We start from the raw sequence: 13,681 nt of genomic DNA, 5'->3' as shown, positions 1-13,681 counted from the left end.
AGGGTCCTGCCCCTGCTCTGCTCTCCAAAGGGAAATCCGAATCTGCATGTCCCTGATTCTGGGTTCCCAACCCTGGTGGTGATGGTGCATGCATGGGAACCCAGAATAAAATTTGGGGTGAGCTGAAGGGCGGTGGGCTGTCTGGGGGCTGCCCTCCTCAGCCTGTCTTTGCACCCCTCCCAGCTTGTCCCCCAGGGGATGCTGGCACCTCTCCCTGGGCCCCTCAGCCCTTGCCATCTGCCCTGGCCCCTCACAAGCACCTTGACCTGGGCAGGCTGTGGTACGACTTGTCCCTACCCCTCAGGCTGGTGTCCTGCCATGCCATGTTCACACTATCTGCCCACACACACCCCCTGCCACCTGAGCGGCAGGGCTTCTGGAATCCACCCTTAACGCCACCCTGCTGGGAGCTCACCCAGCCAGCTTCCTGCACCCACAAAGCCTCATTGCCGAGGTGTGAGCGGGGTTTCTTTCCCCAGCCCCCTCCTCCCACCATGTGCCCATCTCCCATTGTTAATTCTACCCCCAGGGTCCCACCCTTGGCCCCTCCTGTCACATCACTCCCCTGAGAACATCCAGAGTCTTCTGTCCCTCTCCCACCTCCTCCAGGAAGCCTTCCTAGACTGTGCCTGGCCGTGTGCTTGCCCCATGGCAAGGACTGTCCCTCAGCTTTCCAGAACTTTGGATCCTTTATCTGGGCCCCAAAGCAGAGTGCGTTGGTCACACAACAGGCACCTGTATTAAGAACCAGCCTTACGCCCTGGCAGGGCCTCACATCTGACCCCACTGGAGGCGGACTCGCCCGCTGCATCCCCAGGGTCCCCTGGGCCTCCCCGACTCCTGCGGAAACAGGCCTGCCTGCCTGCAGCCCAGGCCTTCCCCAGCCCCACTCAGGCCTAGATTCCCCTGCTCCCCTCTCTCCCTCCCTCTGAAGAGCTATAGTGGGGAGGGCCTGGCCTTCCCCTCACCCTCCACCTCTCAGCCTTGGGGTGGGGACTGCAGCCTGCCGGCCTGGGGGCAGGGCGGGGATGAGGCAGTGGGGCCCCCTGGCTGCTGCCAGGCCCCCTGCTCAGCGCCTGGATCGTGCCCCTTGGTACAGACCCCCCGCTGCTGCACTGGTCCAGCCCCTGGGCAACTGGCTTTGCCCTTGAAGTGGCCACCCCCTTAGGCCTGGCTCACCCATGGCCTTGTGCTCAGAGCTTCAGAGCAGAGGTCACCTGTGTGTCCCCAGGAGGCCATCCATCACCGTGGAAACCGCACTTGCCTCCAGGAGGCCCAGGAACTGAGGCCCCAGTTCAGGTTTGGGGCCATGGCTCCTCCAAGGTCACATCACCCCAGTGTGGCCTGGGGTCCAGCTCCGCCCCACCAGGCTCTGTGCGGTGTTGAGAGTCTTTAGCAAGCCCTCCCTTGACACATCCCCAGGGCCAATTCTGACCCTCTTTTGGTGGCAAACCTGTGATGCTGTGTCTGAAGGGGGTGCAAGGAGTGGGAAAACCCCTCATGTGGCTTTACGGTGCCCCAGAGCCCGGGCTGGGCTGCATCGGGTCCTCTGCCCTGCCCCCACCCACCGCCCGGTCCCCCGTTCCCCTCCAAACACCCTCCCCAGGTCAGGGAGCGGAGGGCCAGCAAGCCTGACCTTGGACACCTGTGGGAATACCACGACCGGGGCCTTCTGACCCAGGAGCCTGGCCCACTGCCCCCTTCCTCCAGAGCCCAGGACCCCTCTTCAGGGGCACTGTTGGCCTGGGGGTGCTTGTGACTTTTTGGGGTTCACCCCTAGGTTCCTTGGGCCCAAATCCTTGCTGGTGGCTGTGGGGCCCAGGGTGGCCTGACCCACTCTCCTCTCGGCCTCCCTGCTGACCAGCCTCTCGGGGGAGCCCCCTTGCTCTCTGGGCCTCGCCCCGAGTTTGTCCACAGCAGGAGGGTTCCTCCTTTATCTCCACACTTTGCAGCCCCATGATCTCCTCTGCGTCGAGGAACAGAGAGCCGGAGCCCACCAGACGGGCCCCAAAGCGCCCAGATGCCGTAGGACCCCCACGCTCCCCTTCGGTGGAGCTCTTCCCACGGCCGAGGAGAAAACTCTCCAAACAAAACTGAACCGTCAGGGAGCAGAGGGTGGCGGCTAGTCCCTGCCGGTGGGGCCAGGTGAAGCTCTCCAAGGCTGGGGGTGGGGGGACCCTGGCCTGCCCAGGCTGGAGATGGCTTTGGCTCACAGAGCTCCTGGTCTGGGAGAGGATTTGCCTTGGGTGGGGGCTCAGTTTCCCCAGAGGCCCCTCCGAGGGGGGCGGTGGGCCTGGATGGCAGTTGGTTCCACTGGCCACGAACGGCCCTCTGGTGGCTGTAACTTGTGAGGGAGGATGCCTGGGCGGGTGGTGGCAGGAGTTGCCTCCCTGTGGCTGGACCTTTCCTATTTTATTCTCTGGGCTCACAGGACGTGGCCAGGGCAGCAGGAGCCAGGCAGAGCCGCCCTGGGTTGTGGATACACAACCCAGTGAGTGCAAACCCACGGTTAACATTAGTGTTGGATTGTAAACCCAGGGATTTCAGTATTCCTCTGTTACCAGGTGGCACTGTCTCTGGGCCTGTCTGGGTTGGGGGCCCAGGAGGCGAAGTAGGCACAGGGGCTTTCTCACCTCATTGCAGACTGGGTCCTTCCTGGCCTCAGACAGCTGAAGTCACGGCCATGCTTGCCCGGAAGCCCCCACCACCCTCAGCGTAGGTTGGAGGATGGAATTCCAAGGACTGTGGACTCGCTTCCCCAGGAGTCAAGGTCCCAGGGATCCCAGGCCACGGACTGGCTTCACAGGGGTCTCTGGGGAGGTATTCACCCCTTGGGGAGCCGGGCACACCACAGGCTCTCGAAGATGCTCCCCAGATGGTGGCAGGCTGCCCCTGCAGACCACTGGCCATTCCTCTGGACTGATTTGCTCACAGAAGGATACCTCCCCAGGGCCCCCTGGCCCCCACCCTGCCTCCCTGCAGCTCTGGGCCTCTCCCGACTTGCAAACCACATTGGGAAGAGCACACGCATGACAGGTCTGGCAGGCATGAACTCCCACCGGACCTGCTCCGTGTCCCTGGGCTGGGGGCAGTGAGGGCCTATGCTCCCAACCCTATGGACCCTCAAAATCTTCCTGGGTGTAGCTGTTCATTGCCGGGGCTTTCTCAGAGAAAAATTCTTTGCTGTCCTGCTGGCGGCCAGCATCAGGTGGGACTGTCCAGGGCCTTGTGGCATCCAGGCCAGCCTGCGGAGCCCCTGGGTGACCAGCACGGGACACTGAGCGAGTGTGCCCACAGACCCACAGGGGTGGTGTCCTGCCCCCACACTGGCCCTTCCGCGGCCAGACCAGAGCACCCCTGGCCCCAGAGGCCTGATCCCTCCCTGTCTTCTCCTCAGGCTCCCCAAGGCCACCAGGCCCTCTGGACCCCGGCACCAGGCAGAGCCCCCTGCCAGCTCCTGCTCCGTGATCGGCCCTGCCCACCCCAGGGTCCAAGGCAGGTGTGTTGACTTTACCCACCTCATCTTTGGCTTTAAATGGCTATTTTTTTTCTAATAAGGCTAGTCCAAGCTCACTGCAGATAAGCTGGACATTTTTGAAAAAGGTACAGGAAAAAAATCACCCTAAATCCAGCATCTGGATATGCTCTCAATTTTAATTTAGAATCATATGACTTCTCATTCCATGTGGGATCCTGAGTGATTTCCTGAGTGATTAAACAGCCTTCAGAAACATGATCTCTGACCACTGTCTGCTCTTTGAACAGTGTGGCTGTTTTAAACTTGTGCAGATTCTTGAGTAGTGTGTTTTATGCATTTCTTATTTTCCTGTAGATCAAATTCCCAGAAGTAGGATTCCTGGTCAACTAGTGTGCAATGCTGGGGGTCTTAGTGGAGGTTCCCTGGGGGGCTGCTAACCTAGAACCTTCTACACAGTCTGATCTTTACGTGTGATTGATGTTTGTTACACAATTTCTTTAATTAGCCTGGCGCTCACTTGAGTTGACTTTCAGCATCAATCTCCCGGCACCTGCCCCATGTTTAGGGAGGTGGGGAGCCTGGGGGCAGGCCTGGGAGGGCCCCAAATAGCAGCCAGGTCAGGAGCTCCTCTTCCTCTTCCTGGGGCCCAGTGGGTGGGGTGGTGACTGGCCGAGAGGGTGGTCTGCCCCCTCTGGCCTCTGCTGGTGATCCTGCCTCTGTCCCCATCCTGGGGCCTGTCCTCCCAGAGGTGCCTGTCTCCATGGTGGCTGCACCTGGTGATGGCTGCCAGTGTCCCCACTGGAGGTCCACCTGCCTGTCGCCCAGCAAGGAGCAAGAGATGGACCCTGGTGAGCAGGGTGAGCTGGGGAACCCCGGAGGGGGTGTGGGACAGGGTCTCCTCAGTGGCCCGCCAGGCTGGCTCTGGGCTGCTCTGCCTTTGTGTTCCACCATGGTTTTGGGGGCACCCCTTTCATTCTCCTCTTCTGGGACCCTCTTCTGACACTGCATGGAGGGGCAGGCAGTCAGAAACTTCTGGAAGGGCTTCAGTGATCCACTGCAAACTAGATCTGTGCCTCTGGAGCCTTCTAGAGCGGGCAAAGTTTGCTTGGAAGCCCCGCTCTCCCCCATCCACCTTGCAGCATGATGGGGCCACAGCCATCCCTGCACACAAGAAGAAATGGGGGTGCCCAGCAGTGAGGCCCTGGCATCCTCCCTCTGCATGACCCTTCCTGGTGGCCCAGGGCCTCCAGTCCCTGTGGGGACAGGGAAGGCCCCCATCTCCCATCTTGCTCTGGGGGCACAGACCCCCTGGAGAGCATCATAAACAGGCATTTTGAGTCCAGTGCGGCTCAGCCACCATGAGCAAATGCGTGCTGGGTGGGTGGGCGGGGTCATGCGGGCAGCGAAGCCGAGTAACCAGCCGCCTGGAGCCTGGGCTTCGCACCAGCTTGGTGACGTGCCTCTGGGAGCATCAGCTGGGGGCTTCTGGGGCAGAACCTGATGTTGCAGTTGGGGCTCGGGTGGGGCCATGCTGCCCTGACCCAGACCCCTGACCTTGTTTCCATTCGCACAGGACACTGGCTTCCCAGCCGGGTTTTTTTCCTGCTCAAAGTATTGATTCTCTTGTTGGGGAGGGAAAATTTTCCTCTGCCCTTCAAGGCTCTTCCAGCTGACACAGATCGACAGGAGAAAAAAACCAGAGAGTTTGATTACATGCACACGGAGGCCCAGTAACAAAACTGACACCCCCAAATAAATGACCAGAGCAGGCAGTTTTTGTACATTTTTGACAAGGAGACAATAAATCTGTGAGGAATCGATGGGACAAAGAAAACTTCTGTTCAGGAGCTTCAGTTAGCAAGGAGTTCTCAACGGCATTTTGGCTGGGGTGTAAAAGTAACAAGGTTTGTCTATGCAGACTTCTCGGCTCTGAATTCTGGGGAGGAGGGCATTAGCTCCCCATGCAGGAAGGACCCTGCTTTCTGGAGACACAGCGGTGACAGTGTTCTTGCACTGGCTGTCTCCTAAGTAACTTTAATTAAAAATAATCAGTATGCCCAAGTGGTGCATTTCGGGGTGGCCTGCCCTGGGCCCCTACACTTGGTAAATGCAGCTCGGAGAACCGTATTGGCTACCTTCATGAAGCTTCCTTCTCCTGCTCATGCGTGAGGAGCCCTGTTACCTAAATGGTTTGGAACATGCTTTTTATTTACACTGAGACCTGCTGGCAAATTATTTTTCAAAGAGGGCAAATCCCTGCAGCCAGCAGCCCGCAGTGCCTTCCTTCCCACTCCTGGTCATCCTTGTCCACTGAGTGAAAACTCCCCTCCCTGCCGTGTCAGGGTTTGCTCGTTGCTGGTGGCGTGGCCATCTTTTCATTTACTTAGTGGCCCTGGGTCTGCTTAGGGGGGAGCCTCTCCACTCTCTGCCTGTGGGGTGCAGGCCCTTCCTGACTGCCTGTGTGTGAACACTGACGCTTTGTGCTGGATGTTACAAATATGTTGTGTTCACTGTTGGATGATTTGCAGGGATCGCTCGGGCCCCACGTCCACGTCACTGACCCCAAATGTGAGTTTTCCTTTGTTTTCTCTTTGTGCCATATTTAGAAAGCTCTTCTCCACCCTGGAACTTGCAGATCATAAACCCAGTCTGCTGGGTTGCAGCTTGGGCATTCAAATGTGGGACTCTATCTACTTACTTTGGTTCAAGGAGTAGGGTAGGGACCCAGATTAATTTTTTACCCCAAATGATGAGCAATTCCCTCAGCACCCCGTTCTCCTCTTGGGCTGACGTTTCCCGACCAGGCACTTCCCCTTCCTGGGCTGGGTCTGGCAGGTGACGTGCTCCGGACTATGTCCAGCACCCGGTGCAGTGGCCTGTCTCCTGCTCTGCGTCGCCAGTTTCCTGGTTACTTTTACCCTTTCTCCTGCAGATGCATCGTAAAGACATGACTCTGGGCCAGGGTGATGTGGGGCCTGGCCCGGCGAGAGCCGAGGGGTCTCGCGCTTCTGCTGGGCACCCCCAGCACAGGGTTGCAGGGGCCTTCTGCTTCTCTGTCCTCTGCAGAGCACCCAGATGGGGTGATCTTGGGTGAGTCCCCACGTCACAGCTCCCCATGGGAGGAAATGCTGGTAAGCAAGATCAGAGACATGTCAGCCTTGGAGAAGAGCCTGGTGCTGGAGGCAGTCCACTATCGCATCCGGGAGCATAGCCAGGAAGGACCCGAGAGACCCTTGTGCCACCACCCTCTGCCACTCCGGGGCTCCCCTGCCCAGGCTGACCCTTGGCTCCCTCTGGCCTCTGCAGTCCTGGAAGCTCTGACCTTCTGGCTTGTGTGCCCAGAGGTGTCAGCAGGCAGGCAGGAGTCCAGGCACAAGTTGGGAGGCCAGCAGGCACACAGCACCTGCCACTTGGTACACAGTGGTCACTGTGGGTGCCCTGCAGCCAGGCATGTGTCTGGGAGCATGACACACCCGGCCCCACTGGGCGTCAGGGCCTCTAGAGGACAGAGTGGCATCTGGTCCACCTCTGTGCTCAGGGACCTCCAACTACAGGGTGCAGGAGGCTCCCAGCTCACCCTCCTGGGTTCTTCTCAGACTGGCCCAGCTCTTCCCTCATGCCCCAGGTGCTCGGGCCCTCTGTCCAGTGTGAGGGCCTGAGGCAGCACAGGAGGTGGTAGAGGTCCCAGGGGGGACAAGGGCTGTACCGACCCCTCTCCTCCACATTCCGGCTCCAGGTTCCTCGGGGTCTGGGGCTGGCAGACAGGACTGAGTGGAAGGGACCACAGCAGGGTTAGGCGGGCTTACAGAGGGAGGTGGGCCCCAAGCACACACACAGCTCAGCTTCAGGACCTGAGAGATCCTGCTTGGTGGGGTGGAGCAGCCAGTCTGCAGGAATAGCATGTGCAAAGGCCCTGAGGCCAGCAAGGTGAGGGCACGTAGGGTGCAGGTGCTCTCAGGAGACGCTGGCAGGGTCAGGCCATCAAGGGCTCCCCAGCAGTGTTAAGGGATTCAGCCTCTGTCCTATAGGCACAGGGCTGCTGAGGTCAAGCAGAGTGGGCCTGGCCAGTCACACTTAGTGTGAGCACCCTGCTGGTGGTTGAGGGCAGAGCCCCGAACCTCTCCTTACCCTCTTGGGGCGTGGTTTGTTACGTACTCTGCCTGCCACAAGGAGCTGCCATACTTGGGAATTCCCAATGGACTTGGCCCTCCAGCTCTCCATTGCCAGTCCCAGCAGAGCCTGCCTGTCCTGTGTGCTCAGGGCTCCACCCGCCAGCCTGGTGGGACGGGGCCCGAGCACTGCGTTCTGCCTGCAGCTCATCAGGAAGGAGGTGTCAGAAGACACAGCACCCAGGAGCTCCTGGCGCCCTTGAACCTGAAAGTCCAGCAGCTTCTGGAGAAGGGCAGTGCCTGGGCAGGGTGCTCAGGGCTCCCACGTGTGCCGACTCTAGGGCCAAGGAGGCTGTGAGCAAGGCAGAGGCCTCTCCCCTCGCCCCGGACTGCCTTAACCTGAAGCTCTGAGTGCAAGGAGGTGCTGGAAAGGCGTGGGGGTGCTGTCGCCACGAGGAGGCACTGTTCATGTGTGGGCTGCTCCAGGACACCAGACCCCAGTCACCAGGCAGGGAGGGGCCAGGCGAAGGGCAGGGATGGGGCGCCACTGCCTACCAGCAGTGGGCCTTCCCCTAAGAGCACAGGCGCCACCAGCGACGGCATGAAAATCAGGAAATGTGTCCCATTCTTGCTGCTCAGTGTGGAAACGGCTAATTTTCATCAAGAGAAAATAAAGGGGACTTCGGGAAAATTCTGAGTGTGGTGTCCCGGACCCATGTGAAGTGTGGTTGGAATGCAGAGCCATGCCCCTCGGGTGCCCGAGGTGAGCGGGCTGGAAGCGCAGTGGCTGGGCTGTCTGTGCAGGCCTGCAGGGCAGCACGTGGGGCCGGCTTGGCTGTGCCCAGGGGGACTCCAGTCAGGGATACTGAGGCCCTAGGCTCAGGCCCAGAGCAGCTGCAGGGGCCACAAAGCTTAGAGCCCAGTTCCTGGCTGCAGCCCCAGCCCCAGCAAGGCAGCACTGTCGGTGAGCAGGGGGCCACCGTGTCCTCCATGTGCCTCTGCAGCCCCACACAGCAGTGGGCACAGAGCCGGGGGTGGCCCGGGGTGGGCGCAGAACAGCTTCCCCAGCTTCCGGTCCCACTGAAGCCACTGGCCTGACAGCCCCCCCCCCCCCACCGCTCCGAGACCTTCCTCTTCTGCTTGTACGGGCTGATCCTCAGAGACGGTGCCAGGGAGGACCTGGTGAGGAGGCACCTGGCCAGCTTCCTAGAGCTGTCCCACCAGTCATCCTGCCAGCGGGAGGCGGGTTGGCAGCCCTGGGGCCACCCGGCAGCCCCGAACCCCTGGAGGCAACCCTAGTACTTCTTGGCTCTTGCCCTCCCACCTGTCGCATCCACTATGACACTCATGGCCTCAGGCACTCTGCCGGTAAACGGGGCCAATAGTGCAGTACTGACCAGCAGGCACCGTGGGCACCTGGTGGGGCTTTGTCTTGGCTCCATGCCAGCCTGGTGGCCCCACAGAAGTGCATGCTCTTCAGGGCAGGGGTGGGGCTTGCCTGCCTGGCTTTGTAGGGTCCCCTGGAGGGGTGAGTGGGAGAGAACAGGCCACGTGCGGCTCTGCTGCACGGGGACCTGCTTGTGGGGTCCTCTGACCCACAGAGCACTGCGGAGGCCATCCGCATAGTGTCAGCCTCGCACCTGGAGGAGGTGCGGGCTGTGCTGGAGCCCTTGGGCCGCACCAGATTCCTGAGATCTGCCTCCATGTCCCCAGGCAGCCAGGTAGGAGGGCCCAGGGGCAGGAGGCAGGCGGACTGAACAGCGTCGCTTTCATGCTCTGGCCGCAGTTTGCTCGCTGGAGCTCTGGTGGTGACCCTTGCCTGACCCGTCTCCGTGGGGAGCTGGAGTGGGGGGCTTGGGCCTCCCCTGTTCTTGCTGTGGCCGAGCAGACCTGAGCCTTATCTCTATGGCCCCACACATTGGGTCCACACCTTCGTTGGGGCTGACGGGCCATGGGGCCTGGCCTGACCTCAGGTGATAATGTGTGTGGCCTGGGTGCCTCCCTGGGAACAGGTGCTGCCTGGAGAAGCAGGGGAGCCAGGGGACTTCCTGGAGGAGGGGCCGGCCTGGGCCTGGGAGCTCGACCCTGAGCCTGTGCACAATCTGGCTGCTCCCTGTGAGTGCACTCCCATGGCGAGGTAGGCAGAGAGGCCTGCATCTCACAGGACTGCGCCAACTGCCCCCTCGCCTACTGCAGCTGGGCCCCAATGGGCACTGGAAGCTGGTCAGCAGCACCTCCCTGCTCTGCTACAGGCAGATGGCCATGCACTCCCGGGAGCAGATCGGGCCCTGGGTGGAGAGCATCGTCTCCAGGATGGTGGTGTACTACTTCTCCTGCAGCAGCTATGGGAGCCCTGCTGGGTCCCGGGCGGACGGGCGCTTGGGGGTGGGCACACTGTGCGTGTGTGTGCATGTGCATGGACGGACACCAGGCCAATATCTCTTCATGTTTAGTCAGCAAGTCCCACCTCCTTGGCCTGTCAGGTGGATTTTTCAGGTGACACCTGGAGAGCAGGGCCTGTTGGGAGGTCAGTTATAAAAATGGGGTATATGGGCCATTTTGGGTGGAACCTGGAGTCTGAGGTTTCACTTGTCATGGTTTTGTATTTAAGAGATGGAAAATCCTAGTCCTAATCAGAGACTGACCTCTGACCCTGGCCACACCCTGACACTGACCCTGTCCCTGACCTGATCCCCATCCAGACCTCAGAATAATCTCTCAGACCATCACTCTCACACAAATGCCACTGAATGTGAAAGGACGGGTCACTGCAAATGACCCCACGGAGGGCCTGTGGCCTCTTAAGCCAGCCAGAGTGTGCAGGGGGCCGTGCTGTGTGGCCGCTGTACGTGAGGGCACATTGCCTGTGCCTCGTGGGCTGCGTGTGTGACGCAGCTACGGCTGTAGGTTCATCCCGTGCTCTGCGGGCTGTCACTGTGTGTGCTGTGTTGCGTGTGTGTGCTGTCTGCTCCCCATGGTGGGCACACAGGCTGTGTGGTGGGGTGTCCTGACTGCACGGACAGGACCATGTCCTAAAGACAAGCTTCCTGTCCACTGGCTCCATGCCCGTGAAGACACTCAGGCAGGAGAGCAGCCCCCGGGGCCACAGGCTCACTCAGATCCCAGAGCTCACTCAGTGTCTCCTGGTGAGTGACCCCCAGCCTTCCCAGTGGGGGTGCAGGGACTGCAGCGGTCAGGGGCCAGGGGCAGGCCATCGCCGAGGCTCCTGCTTTGTCCTCCCAGGACACACTGCAGAGGGACCCCAACTTCCTGGCCAACCTCTTCCGGCAGATCATACTGGTCATCGTGGGACTCAGGTACCTCTTCCTTGGGGGTCCAGGAATGGACACAGGCCGGTCCTCTGAGGGTGGGGTGGGCGACATGTGAGCAGATGATGGAATGAATGAGGCCCGAGGGCGGGGCTGGATCAGGACTAACCGAGACCGGGCTGGCTGGGTTGGGGCCGCCTTTGGTCAGAGGCAGGGTGATTCACCTTGCTTCTCATCTGAGACAGGTTGTTAACGCTAGTCACACCCTGACCCTGACCCTGGTCACACCCTGATCCTGACCCCAGTCACATCCTGAGCCCTGACCCTGGTCACGCCCTGACCCTGACCCTGGTCACACCCTGACCCTGACCCTGGTCACATCCTGACCCTGACCCTGGTCACGCCCTGACCCTGACCCTGGTCACACACACACTGACCCTGACCCCGGTCACATCCTGAGCCCTGACCCTGGTCATACCCTGACCCCGGTCACACACACACTGACCCTGACCGCAGTCATGCCCTGAGCCTGACCTTTTCCATTAGCTTTTCTCACTTGTGCATGTGTCCCTCTCACTAAGCCTTGACCCCATTCACAGTGCTGACACTGACTCAGAACAATCTGTTTCCTCCCAAATAAATAAATGTCCATTAACCTACAAGGACGAGTGTATAGCAGGATGACCCAAATGAGCTCCATTTTCTGCCCCTGGCCGGGGTCCAGACCCACTCCCACATGGTGGAGCATGTAAGCCTCTCCCTGCTGGGGACCTGGACAGCCAGGTCTCTTTCTAGGGACCATGGCTGTGTGTGGAAGTCCCGAACCTTCTGGGTCTCTTGCAGTAACCTGAGGCCTGGTCTCAAACCCACGGTCAAGTCCAACATCTTGCAGGCCTGCCTGCAGAGCCTGCACGTGCTGCCCCGCCAGCGATGTTGAAGGGCAGCCTGCCTCCCGTGGAGTCGGCCCCGGATGTCACGGGGACCGCCCTCCCCTGCTCTGTGCTCCTGTCCTGGGTGGCAGGTCCTTCCACGCCACGTGTGGGAGGGAAGGACGCTCTGGTCCACCTTGGATTTCATCCTGTTCTCGCCACAGACTTGCTTTGACTTTGGAAAAGCTCTGGGTCCGCGGGTTCTGCTCCCTCCGTGGGCTCCGGCCTCCACGCTGCTAATGCTCTGTGAGATTCCGACGGGGCCCCGGGGAGGAAGTGTTCCGCTCGAAGGGCGCCCTCCGCTCACACAGCAGCACACGGGCGTGGGCAGCGCCCGCCGGGTCTCCCCCTGCCCCAGGCTGTGGGCCTGCCCCACGGGGCATCTCCTCCCAGCCCCTGCTCCCTAGCTGGGACCCCACTCTCTGCCCGGGGCTGGCGCAGACCCGCGCCTCCACGCGCTCGCTGGGGCTCAGAGCACACCTACCACCCAGGCTGCCCGTGCCAAGTGCGCGCAGCGCCGGGTGCCCTGCCTGCACCGCTCCACGGGGGCCAGGAGGGGGCGCCCAGGAACGAAGGTGCAGTTCCCGCGCCGTTTCTCGTTGGTCTTCAGGTTCAGTTCTGCAGAAACAAAGCAGAGCAGGCAGAACCCTCCCGCCCACGAGCTTGTGAGTAGCACCCGAGTGACAGGGAAGACGCACATGCCTGCTCCTAGGCCCACGTGAGAGATGGCAGGCGGGGGCAAGCAGGGACCCGTGGTGTGCGTCTTAGGCTGGGCTCCCTGTGAGCAGGTTGTGGGCCAGGATCACGTGGGTGGTTTATTGGGGTGCACTCTCAGGAGAGGCCGCCTGATGGGGAGAAGCCAGGGTGGGGTCCAGGAGACGGGGGCCACTGTGCAGTTGTAAGGGAGGGCTCTGGTGGGAAGCTCTCACGCTGGGGACACTCAACCAGGGCATCGGCTAGCTGCTGCACTGGCTGGGGGCTGGCCGTGGACCGCGCTGTGTAAGGCGAGGCACAAGCCGTCAGCAGCCGGGAGTGGGTGTGCGGGTCTGACCGGCAGACGCGGGAGGGAGGGTCTGGCTTTCTCAGGGTATCAGAGGCAGGGCCACAGGACACAACATTGGGCGCAATTTACCAGTGAGGTGTCACCGGCATACAAATTGCCCAAAGCCTGCAATGTGAGAACACATTGCTCTGACCTATAACTGTGAAACTAGCACCAAAACCAAGATAACGAGCAGATCTGTTACCCTTGTGCCACGGCGCAGTCCCCCCCTCACCCCTTTCCACAGACACTGCCATCTGAGCACTGTCACTATAGATCACCACTATGTAATCACTGTATGAATTTTGCATTTTGTAGAATTATCTATGAATGGAATCACATGGTATATACCTTTGTCTGGATTCCTTTTACTCAGCGGATTCTGAAATTCATCTCAATTGTTGCTAAAAGGTATCCATAGCTCACACTTTTTATTGCTGACTAGTATTTGATTTCACAGATTCACCCCCATTTGTCAATCACTCACTGGGTGATAGGCCTCAGTGTCGTTTCCAGTTTTTTGCCATTACAACTTAAGCTGCTGCATGTAGGTCTTTGTACAGACATGTGGTTTAACTTTGTGCAGTAAACACCAGGAGTGGGATGGCTCCTAAGGGTCGTAAGGTAGGTGATGTTTAACTCTTTGACTTGCCAACCTGTCTTCCAAACTGGCTGTGCCACATGCGCCCATCAGCAGCATGAGCCTGGCCTCTCCACAGTTGGCCAGCGTGCGGCTGCCGGTGGGTGTGGGGGCATCTCGCCGGCCCCTCGCCGAGGTGTGGGAGCATCTCCTACGCGCTTTGACCGCCCCTTTGTCTTCTTTAGTTCCTGACTTTTAAGTGTGCTGTCCGTTT

General features: G+C 60.2%; 1 protein-coding gene and 1 long non-coding RNA gene across 4 annotated transcripts in view; both read left to right on the top strand.

Annotated features, from left to right (window-relative positions):
• The first annotated feature begins 8,731 nt into the window (after nucleotides 1–8,731).
• Nucleotides 8,732–11,143, top strand: LOC130683139 (uncharacterized). 3 transcript variants are annotated; one of them, XR_008996745.1, is made up of 4 exons: nucleotides 8,743–8,955; nucleotides 9,189–9,308; nucleotides 9,840–10,733; nucleotides 10,831–11,143. It is a non-coding gene; the product is annotated as an uncharacterized LOC130683139 (long non-coding RNA). The 3 variants fall into 3 exon arrangements; XR_008996746.1 differs by having other exon boundaries at nucleotides 8,732–8,769; nucleotides 9,840–11,143; XR_008996744.1 differs by having other exon boundaries at nucleotides 9,840–11,143.
• A 643-nt stretch (nucleotides 11,144–11,786) lies between these two features.
• Nucleotides 11,787–13,681, top strand: part of LOC118930404 (synapsin-1-like) — a 30,973-nt gene continuing 29,078 nt past the window's right edge. Inside the window, exons 1-2 of the mRNA XM_036921615.2 lie at nucleotides 11,787–11,892; nucleotides 12,037–12,450. Of these exons, the coding sequence (XP_036777510.2) occupies nucleotides 11,787–11,892; nucleotides 12,037–12,450 (520 nt within the window). The remainder of the gene's footprint in view (nucleotides 11,893–12,036; nucleotides 12,451–13,681) is intronic.

The sequence above is a fragment of the Manis pentadactyla genome, chromosome 3 (genome assembly GCF_030020395.1).
Source record: "Manis pentadactyla isolate mManPen7 chromosome 3, mManPen7.hap1, whole genome shotgun sequence".
NCBI classification, from domain to species: domain Eukaryota; kingdom Metazoa; phylum Chordata; class Mammalia; order Pholidota; family Manidae; genus Manis; species Manis pentadactyla.
This window is presented reverse-complemented; position numbering and strand designations above follow the sequence as displayed.